The sequence below is a fragment of the Scyliorhinus torazame genome, chromosome 18 (genome assembly GCF_047496885.1).
Source record: "Scyliorhinus torazame isolate Kashiwa2021f chromosome 18, sScyTor2.1, whole genome shotgun sequence".
Classification (NCBI taxonomy): domain Eukaryota; kingdom Metazoa; phylum Chordata; class Chondrichthyes; order Carcharhiniformes; family Scyliorhinidae; genus Scyliorhinus; species Scyliorhinus torazame.
The window spans coordinates 87,803,896-87,814,674 of NC_092724.1; the positions used below are offsets into that span (position 1 = coordinate 87,803,896).

At 48.3% G+C, this 10,779-nt stretch overlaps 1 protein-coding gene across 1 annotated transcript in view; it reads right to left on the minus strand.

Moving 5' to 3' along the window:
* Positions 1–1,289, minus strand: part of LOC140395350 (galanin receptor 2a-like) — a 28,632-nt gene extending 27,343 nt beyond the window's left edge. Inside the window, exon 1 of the mRNA XM_072482995.1 lies at positions 827–1,289. Coding sequence (XP_072339096.1) covers positions 827–1,179 — 353 coding nt within the window. The 5' untranslated portion in view covers positions 1,180–1,289. The remainder of the gene's footprint in view (positions 1–826) is intronic.
* Positions 1,290–10,779: the final 9,490 nt, after the last annotated feature.

Below are 10,779 nucleotides of genomic sequence, written 5' to 3' on the forward strand. Positions count from 1 at the left end.
GCCCCGTAAAACTAGATTCTCACACAACTGGCCTGGTAAAACCAGATTCTCACACAACTGGCCCCGTAAAATCAGATTCTCACACAACTGGCCTGGTAAAACCAGATTCTCACACAACTGGCCCGGGACAACCAGATTCCCACACAACTGGCCCGGGACAACCAGATTCTCACACAACTGGCCCGGGACAACCAGATTCCCACACAACTGGCCCCGTACAACCAGATTCTCACACAACTGGCCCGGGACAACCAGGTCCTCACACAACTGGCCCGGGAAAACCAGGTCCTCACACAACTGGCCCGGGAAAACCAGATTGAAAAATGAAATGAAAAATGAAAATCGCTTATTGTCGCAAGTAGGCTTCAAATGAAGTTACTGTGAAAAGCCCTAGTCGCCACATTCCGGCGGAACAACCAGTTACAGTACTCCAAGGAGTCCAGGTTAATTCCATCAAACTAAAGACCTGTGCGGAGATAGACAAACGGAATCAGGACTTGAGTCGCCAGCCACGAGGGAACTGTAACCATGGCTAGTATCATCTACACAGCAACGGTATTTAGCTGACTGCCCAGCTCAGTTCTGTCAATGATTGAGCTGGTCCCCCCCTCAGAGTGCCTCAGACACAGAGCTCGTCCTTTCTGCTCCCAGTGACACCAGAGCGCCGTCAACTTTGACAAACGAACTTCTGAGAGCATGTCTCTGCCTCACTTCCAGGGGTAGTCCAGATCCATTCATGTTGCTGCCCCAAGCCCCAGCTAGTTAAGTCCCTCACCCACCAGTTACCCCCCCCCCCCCCCCCACACACACACACCTGCACACCCACCTGTCCACTGAAACTGCGGCCAAGGTGAAGCTGCTGGCATAGACTGTGAGGTAAATGAAGAAGTGGACAGCCTTGCACATGAAGGAGCCGAAGACCCAGGAATCCAGGGTGTAGATGGTGGCCTGGAAGGGCACACAGCAGAGGATGAAGCAGAGGTCGGCCACGCCCAGGTTGAGAATGAAGAGGTTGGTGGTGTTACTGTTCATCTGGCCGTTCCTCAGGAGGACGGCCAGGACCAGGCTGTTCCCCACCGTGCCGAGCAAGAAGATCAGGCAGAAGACCAGGGGCACGATCACACTCTCGGGTCTCACCTCCCAGACCAGGGAGGAATTCCAGCTCTGGCTCACATTCATCTTCCAGCTCCGTCCCAACCCCTTCCTCCAAACCCTTCAACCTCCCAAGGAAACAAAGTTTGGAGGTAGTGTGAAGCTGAAGGTGCTGTTCCTGGGCTGGCTGGCTGGGTGAGAGCTCCGCTCTCTCTCTCTCTATCTATCTGTTGTCCATGGAACTCTTTATATCTGCTACTTCTCTCATTGACTCGTTACCAAGACGACAGTAACTCGCTTCCTCACTGACGGTGACGATTGATAACTGCCTCCCGCCCCCATTCCCAGGGGACTGACAGAGTGCCCCAGAGCGAAGCATCCCAACACCGATTAAACTCCCGGGGAAGAGTCTGCTGCTGATGTCCAGAGGTTGCATGTCCTGCTTGACAAATAACAGTATTTCTGATTTGAATATTGTCATGTGTGTTCCTCCCATGCCACTGTGTTTGTGTACATATGCCACTGTGTGGTGTGTATGAAGACAGGCCACTGTGTGTGTGTGAATACATGCCACTGTGTGTGTGTGAATACATGCCACTGTGTGTGTGTATACCATGTCACTGTGTGTATATACATGCTACTATGTGTATGTGCGTGTGTATACATGCCACTGTGCTTACATGCCACTGTGTGTGTATATATACATGTCACTGTGTGTATACATGCCACTGTGTATATACATGCCAGTGTGTGTGTGCATGTGTGTGTGCATATACATGCCACTATGCGTGTATACATGCCACTGTGTGTCTCTATGTATAAATGCCACTGTATGTGTGTATGTGTATACATGCCACTGTGTGTGTATGTGTATCTGTATGTGTGCATACCATGCCACAGTGTGCGTGTGTGCCATGCCACTGTACGTGTGTGTATACCATGTCAGTGTGTATGGGAGTGTGTGTGTGTGTATGAATGCATGCCAGTGTGTCTGTATACCATGTCTGTGTGTGTGAGAATACATGCCACTGTATATACCATGTGTGTGTGTGAATACATGACAGTGTGTGTGTATACCATATCTGTGTGTATGTGTGTGAATACATGCCACTATGTGTGTATACATGCCACTATATGCGTGTGTGTATACCATGTCACTGTGTGCGTGTATACATACCAGTGTGTGTATACATGCCACTGTGTGTGTGCATATATCATGTCACTGTGTGTATACATGCCAGTGTGTGTGTACACACGCCACTGTGTGTGTGTATGTGTGTATACCATGTATGTGTGTGTATATGCGCATGCCACTGTGTGTGTATATACCATGTCACTCTGGGTGTTGGTGTATGTGTGTATATATACATGCCACTGTGTGTGTGTATAGACCATGTCACCCTGGGTGTATGTGTATGTGTGTATATATACACACATACACAATACACAATAGGGAGATAGAGGAGTTGAACACCTGGCTACAGGGGTGGTGCAGGAGAGAGGGTTTCAGATTTCTGGATAATTGGGGCTCATTCTGGGATCGGTGGGACCTCTACAAATGGGATGGTCTACACCTGGACCAGAGGGGTACCAATATCCTGGGGGGGAAATTTGCTAATGCTCTTCGGGAGGGTTTAAACTAGTTCTGCAGGGGCTTGGGAACCTGAATTGTTGCTCCAGTATACAGGAGGTTGAGAGTAGTGAGATCATGAGTAAGGTTTCAAAGTTGCAGGAGTGTACCGGCAGGCAGGAAGGTGGTTTAAAGTGTGTCTTCTTCAATGCCAGGAGCATCCGGAATAAGGTGGGTGAACTTGTGGTGGGTTGGTTCCTGGGACTTCTATGTTGTGGCCATTTCGGAGACATGGATAGAGCAGAGACAGGAATGGTTGTTGCAGGTGCCGGCGTTTAGATATTTCAGTAAGCTCAGGGAAGGTGGTAAAAGAGGGGGAGGGGTGGCATTGTTAATCAAGGACATTATTATGGTGGCAGAAAGGATGTTTGATGAGGACTTGTCTACTGAGGTAGTATGGGCTGAGGTTAGAAACAGGAAAGGAGAGGTCACCCTGTTAGAGGTTTTCTATAGGCCTCCGAAAAGTTCCAGAGATGTAGAGGAAAGGATTGTAGCCATGTAAAATGGCTGCGTTCTGATTAATCTAGCCAAAACCCAGTTTAAAACGGCTAACCCGAAAGACTGCTGGGAAAAGCAGCCAAGAAGACACAAGCAGGCAGCTGCAGACGGTTTTGCATATTCGGCTCTGGGAAGGTAGCCCAGATGGATACACAGGGCTATCAACAGCCCATCAACCCAGGTATTCACAATTGCATTCAGGACTGTTTGCAATCAATCTATTCAGACATCCACAGTTAAATCGGCTATCCCCGGGAACAATTGCAACATATTAGCAATTGAATACCGGGCCAGACCTGTCGGCGCCTGCAGTGGCTGAAACAAAGACAGGTGAGCGACCACCCCCCGATCGAGGAATCGCCTCACCATTGGACACATCGACCCCAGAGATTGGGGACAGAATCCAATCACTTAGGACTCAGGGTCAAGGGCCGCCCCAGGAGGCGGGAAGCCCCTGGGCCCTATAAAAGTAAAGGTCCAAGTTCAGCTCTCTCTCATCTTCGCCTGCTCGAGACCTTCGCAAGACCAGCCACCGGCAAGTGTAAGTTTGAATCCAACGATCGCTATCCGGTAGAGACATCTAGCCACCGACCTGTAGCAGCCTTTTGAATCCCGCGGGCCAGATTTGATTGGACAAGCCATTCGTTTCCCTGACCTGGTGGGCTCTTCCTAAGTTAAGTATTGGCCAGTAGTGATAGGTTTGTTATATATAGAAAGTAGTATTAGGGTATTAATATTGCTTGTATATAATAAATGACCATTGTTTTAATCCTTACTAAGCGGTGTGCTGTGTTATTAATCATAACCTGAACTTGGACCACGTGGCGGTATCATAAAGATACCTGGCGACTCATGAGCAAAGGTGACCTAAACAGAGCAAATAGACTAAGGTTAAAAAGAGCAACATAATTGGCGACATCCTGACGGGACCCGACTTAGAAGTGGAAAACCACTCCGGGAGAACCCCAACATTCTGAATTAGAATCCAATCGGAAACAAAAAAAAAAACCCACAAGTGTTCAAGCGGTTCTGGTTAATAATTCACAATTCGGAAGTATGTGTATGCATGCGTAACTAACAGGGTTATAAGGCAAAACTGATAGATTTTTTTGTTGCGTCAAAACTATCAGCAGTTGGTATTTCGGAAATTAGCGCAAGCCGTACTCGCATCTACCACACCACCTTAGCCCCCTGTTCCAAATTCGAACGTAACGAGCAGATAAGAGAGAGCCATGCAGGCAATGCAAGCGATGCAGCGCCTCATAAACCCCGAAGATTTTGCTGTCACACCAGTCAGCAGCGTAGGAGCGGGACAGTGTCCCGTTTGGGAAGTGGAAATCCGCAAAATTCTGCAGGGCAAAGGATGGCCCGCGTGGAGCGGTTTCTGTAATAACGACGACTCAGGTCCTGGAAGTATAGGGCATACTTGGTGGGAGAACCTGAGTGAGATCCACAGAAAGAGTTTAGCAAAAGCGCGCAAGCCGATGGCAATTGTGACCTGTCTGGCACAATTGCGAGGCACAGAGGAGGTCGTCAGGACACTCCGCAAGGAAATAGAAGGCATACATCGGATGAGTAAAATCGATGTATGCGAAATTGAGAAAGAGAACCTGGAGTTAAAAGGGAAATTAGCAGCAAAGGACCAAGAGGTGGTTGACGCCAAACGGGGTCACCAATCTTGTCTGGCGCACTTGAGTAGTTTCCAGTCACAATATGAAAAGGCTTATCAGGCGTGCAGTCCTGGTAAAGAAAGAAACAGAAAACCAGTTAGAAACGCTCCAGAAACAATGCAGTGATCTCAAGGCGGCCTTGAGAGCGCTCCACGCCACAACCACGGAACAAAGGCAGAGTACTTTGGACCATGCAAAGTGCCGAAAGCAGATTGCAGACTTGAAAGCACTGCTTTCTGTCCAAAAGGGATTTCAAGAAACCTTTGGGGAAAGTTTAGACCAGGAAGACGGCCCTGATTGGGAAGAATTGCAAGAGACAGCGCAGAGATATGTTCAGGGAGCATGTGCGCAGGGAAAACCCCAAAGGAGGAAAGCACCCCCACCCCCCACACAACAGATAATACAGGCTCCCATGAACCCTGTAACAACCCACCGCACCGCCACAGTAGACGAGGCGGAGGTCTTACATTCCACCCCCCCTCACAGTGACCCATTTACGGGACGTGTGTGCCAAAATCACACCGTTCCTCCCCGCTTCAGACCCACACCAATTCTTTGCCACCGTCAAACACCAGGCGACCATGTACAGCTTGGATGAGAAAGAGCAGGTAAAGCTCACGGTCCTCAGCTTAGACCCATCGGTCGCAGCAGCCCTTCCCGACCCACAGAATGTAGGAGGAGGCACCCTTGCAGAAATGCACGCAGCGATCCTGGATGCGATCAGGTACAACCGGGGCGACCCCGGAGACGGTCTAAATAAATGCAGACAGAAAAAGTCTGAACACCCCACAGCGTTCGCAGGACGCTTGTGAATTCACTTTGAAGCCGTTTTCGGCAACGTAGACCGTGACCATTTGTCCCCAGACAATATGGCCAAATGGACCCGCACCCTTATCTCCCATGCCACAGAGGCAGGACAAAAAGCCTGTACGAATTATGACCCCTCAGAGGAAGCCCACAATGAGAAATGGGTTTTAAAAAGATTGTCCCGCGCCTGGGAGCAGTCTGTACAAAGCAAACCCACAGTTAAAATTCCTGAAGAACAGCAGACAGAAGCAGACAAACTCGCAGTTAGGAAACCCGAGGAAGAGCAGGCAGACATGCATCCAGTTAAAACGCACCAGAACCCCGCATGGGTAAACGAGGGAAGGAACAGCCCTCCACAGAAACCACCGGAATGTTACAATTGCGGACAGTTAGGACATTACGCACGAGAATGTCAAGCCCCCCTGAAACACCAACGGGATAAGCCCACAAATGCCCCCCAAACCAGCAAAGAAACCAACAGCCCCGACCCCCCACCCAGGGAACCACACCCAAGGGAACAATGCACCAGAGAGCCTGCTCCACCTTATGTGCCTCAGGGGTCATGTTACAACTGTGGGCAGCCAGGACACTTCGCCCGAGATTGCAGGAGACCCCCACCAGCTAGACTAGCCCCCAGATATGAAAGAGAACACCACCCACAGCAGCTACAAGGTCCCAGCTGCCCCATGCAAACTGTGAGCGCTTACCCACCACCTCTCCTGGCAGCGTTACCTCAGCAAGGCCACTTCATTTTTGTTTCACTCCTCCTTCCTTTCTTCTTTGGTCACGCTGCACTCCCTCCATATGCTAATTACACCCCAGCCCAAATGTGATTTACGATGTCCCGTATTCTGATGGAGCCTGCAGAATGTTTTATGTTGTCTGTCTGTTTGTTAAATGTTGTTCGTCCTACAGGAGAATTTTCTCACCGCCCCACACCCATTCACCTGAACTTTTTAACTTTCCCACTGACACCCACCGCGGCCACACACCCATTCGGCCGATACTTCTGAGGACTTGCCTCAGACACCCACCAGACCAGACGCCCGATTGTAGCTACTCTTCTGATTGGATGGTAGAATCAGAACAGTAACCCCACCATGATGACTACATTTTTGTCCGTTCTTTGGTCGCTCAGGCAGTGGAGAAACGGCGTGAGACCCGCCCTGCCTGGGGACCTCCCCGTTGGTCAAAAACGCTCGGGTAGGGAAGATACGGTATTGGTAGCCGTCCTACCCGGGGACTCTACCCAAATCGTACCCGTCGCGGCCCACACGCACCCCATTCGAACTTTACTTTCAAAAACAGTTTTATTTTATTTAGACAACCTTTGGGTTGCTGCCACATGCTATTTACATCCTAGAGCATTTGGATGATAAAGTTAGCACTGGTCCACCATTGGGAAGTGTGCCGTGTCCAAACATTTGTTTTGAAAAAAAAAATGGGGAGAGAGTCACATGCTGTGACCAATTATCAGGGTTTAATTGGCCCCAAGAAGGACAGACACACTAACACACCAGATATTAAACCGCAGTATTTACACACACTATGCTTGTCTCACAGAACTCCAGAAGCTCCAAGTCCGGAGAAAACCAGTAAACAGGAAAAGGAAAAGAAAGAAGACAGCCATGAGGACTCCTTTCTTCGTGCTCAACATATTTATTATGGACTTTTGGTTGCGCGGGAACGCGGACCCCATCACTCCAAACCCCTTTACTGTTAACACTTCACGGCCCAGTAGTACCGAGGGCCCAGTCATCAACCACGCTGATTATCCTGGTATGCCAAGTTCATAACTTGGTACTCCCTATCGTACATCATTGAGGCACTGTTGGCATTAGCTATACTCAGTTGTGCAGTACAGACCATGCGCCTCCGCAAGTGGAAAAGGAGAGCGTATCGCGCTCGAACCCCGGTCTATCGGATCCAATCCCTGATATTCGGCTACAACCAGACCCCAGACCCTCGCGATATATGAATAATAAAACATGCACTGGCAGTTTTTCCTGTAAATAAAAAGAGAATATGTGGAAATGTATGATCCTGAGCTTGACTGCCAAGCCAGGAAAGAATATATTAAATGTTGTAATTGTTATTGTATAGAGAGATAAGACTGTAAGTTTGAAGAATTGTTCAGGTAAAATTAGAGGTTCCCAGTTTATTTTTTTTCCAGACACATGCCCCTGCCTGACATAGCGCCCTCAAGAATTGTTTAGGTAATTTTTTGTGCATAGCTAGGGTCAGAGTAGTGGCCATGTGGGAGGTGCCCCCCCCCCCCAGTCGGGAAACGAAGAGGACAAAATTTATGTGATCCTTCACGCTTCGCGTTAGGATCACAAGGCGGGAATGTAGCCATGTAAAATGGCTGCGTTCCGATTAATCTGGCCAAAACCCAGTTTAAAACGGCTAACCCGAAAGACTGCTGGAAAAAGCAGCCAAGAAGACACAAGCAGGCAGCTGTAGACAGTTTTGCATATTCGGCTCTGGGAAGTTATCCCAGATCGATACTCAGGGCTATCAACAGCCCATCAACCCAGGTATTCACAATTGCATTCAGGACTGTTTGCAACCAATCTATTCAGACATCCACAGTTAAATCAGCTATCCCCGGGAACAATTGCAACATATTAGCAATTGAATACCGGGCCAGACCTGTCGGCGCCTGCAGTGGCCGAAACAAAGACAGGTGAGCGACCACCCCCCGATCGAGGAATCGCCTCACCATTGGACACATCGACCCCAGAGATTGGGGACAGAATCCAATCACTTGGGACTCAGGGTCAAGGGCCGCCCCAGGAGGCGGGAAGCCCCTGGGCCCTATAAAAGTAAAGGTCCAAGTTCAGCTCTCTCTCATCTTCGCCTGCTCGAGATTCGCAAGACCAGCCACCGGCAAGTGTAAGTTTGAATCCAACGATCGCTATCTGGTAGAGACATCTAGCCACCGACCTGTAGCAGCCTTTTGAATCCCGCGGGCCAGATTTGATTGGACAAGCCATTCGTTTCCCTGACCTGGTGGGCTCTTCCTAAGTTAAGTATTGGCCAGTAGTGATAGGTTTGTTATATATAGAAAGTAGTACTAGGGTATTAATATTGCTTGTTGTATATAATAAATGACCATTGTTTTAATCCTTACTAAGCGGTGTGCTGTGTTATTAATCATAACCTGAACTTGGACCACGTGGCGGTATCATAAAGATACCTGGCGACTCATGAGCAAAGGTGACCTAAACAGAGCAAATAGACTAAGGTTAAAAAGAGCAACAGGATGGCAAAGATGATTCTGGATAGGAGAGAAAGAAACAGGGTAGTTGTTATGGGGGACTTTAACTTTCCAAATCTTGACTGGAAACGCTATAGTTCGAGTACTTTAGATGGGTCCGTTTTTGTTCAATGTGTGCAAGAGGGTTTCCTGACACAGTATGTAGATAGGCCAATGAGAGGCGAGGCCATATTGGATTTGGTACTGGGTAATGAACCAGAACAGGTGTTAGATTTGGAGGTAGGTGCGCACTTTGGTGATAGTGACCACAATTCGATTACGTTTACTTTAGTGATGGAAAGGGATAGGTATATACCGCAGGGCAAGAGTTATATCTGGGGGAAAGGCAATTATGATGCGATGAAGCATGACTTAGGATGCATCGGATGGAGAGGAAAACTGCAGGGGATGGGCACAATGGAAATGTGGAGCTTGTTCAAGGAAGAGCTACTGCGTGGCCTGGATAAGTATGCAGGAAGGGAGGAAGTGGTGGAGCAAGGGAACCGTGGTTTACTAAAGCAGTTGAAACACTTGTCAAGAGGAAGAAGGAGGCTTATGTAAAGATGAGACATGAAGGTTCAGTTAGGGCGCTCGAGAGTTACAAGTTAGCTAGGAAGGCCCTAAAGAGAGAGCTAAGAAGAGCCAGGATGGGACATGAGAAGTCTTTGGCAGGTAGGATCAAGGATAACCCTAAAGCTTTCTATAGATATGTCAGGAATAAAAGAATGACTCGGGTAAGAGTAGGGCCAGTCAAGGACAGTAGTGGGAAGTTGTGCGTGGACTCTGAGGAGATAGGAGAGGTGCTAAATGAATATTTTTCATCAGTATTCACACAGGAAAAAGACATTGTCGAGGAGAATACTGAGATTCAGGCTACTAGACTAGAAGGGCTTGAGGTTCATAAGGAGGAGGTGTTAGCAATTCTGGAAAGTGTGAAAATAGTTAAGTCCTCTGGGCCGGATAGGATTTATCTTAGGATTCTCTGGGAAGCTAGGGAGGAGATTGCTGACCCTTTGGCTTTGATCTTCAATCATCTTTGTCTACAGGAATAGTGCCAGAAGACTGGAGGATAGCAAATGTTGTCCCCTTGTTCAAGAAGGGGAGTAGAGACAACCCCGGTAACTATAGTCCAGGGAGCCTTACTTCTGTTGTGGGCAAAATCTTGGAAATGTTTATGAGGGATAGGATGTATAATCATCTGGAAAGGAATAATTTGATTAGAGATAGTCAACACGGTTTTGTGAAGGGTAGGTCGTGCCTCACAAACCTTATTGAGTTCTTTGAGAAGGTGACCAAACAGATGGATGAGGGTAAAGCAGTTGATGTGGTGTATACGGATTTCAGTAAAGCGTTTGATAAGGTTCCCCACGGTAGGCTACTGCAGAAAATACGGAGGCATGGGATTCAGGGTGATTTAGCAGTTTGGATCAGAAATTGGCTAGCTGGAAGAAGACAAAGGGTGGTGGTTGATGGGAAATGTTCAGACTGGAGTCCAGTTACTAGTGGTGTACCACAAGGATCTGTTTTGGGGCCACTGCTGTTTGTCATTTTTATAAATGACCTTGAGGAGCGCGTAGAAGGATGGGTGAGTAAATTTGCAGATGACACTAAAGTCAGTGGAGTTGTGGACAGTGCGGAAGGATGTTACAAGTTACAGAGGGACATAGATAAGCTGCAGCGCTGGCTGAGAGGTGGCAAATGGAGTTTAATGCAGAAAAGTGTGAGGTGATTCATTTTGGAAGGAATAACAGGAAGACAGAGTACTGGGCTAATGGTAAGATTCTTGGCAGTGTGGATGAGCAGAGAGATCTCGGTGTCCATGT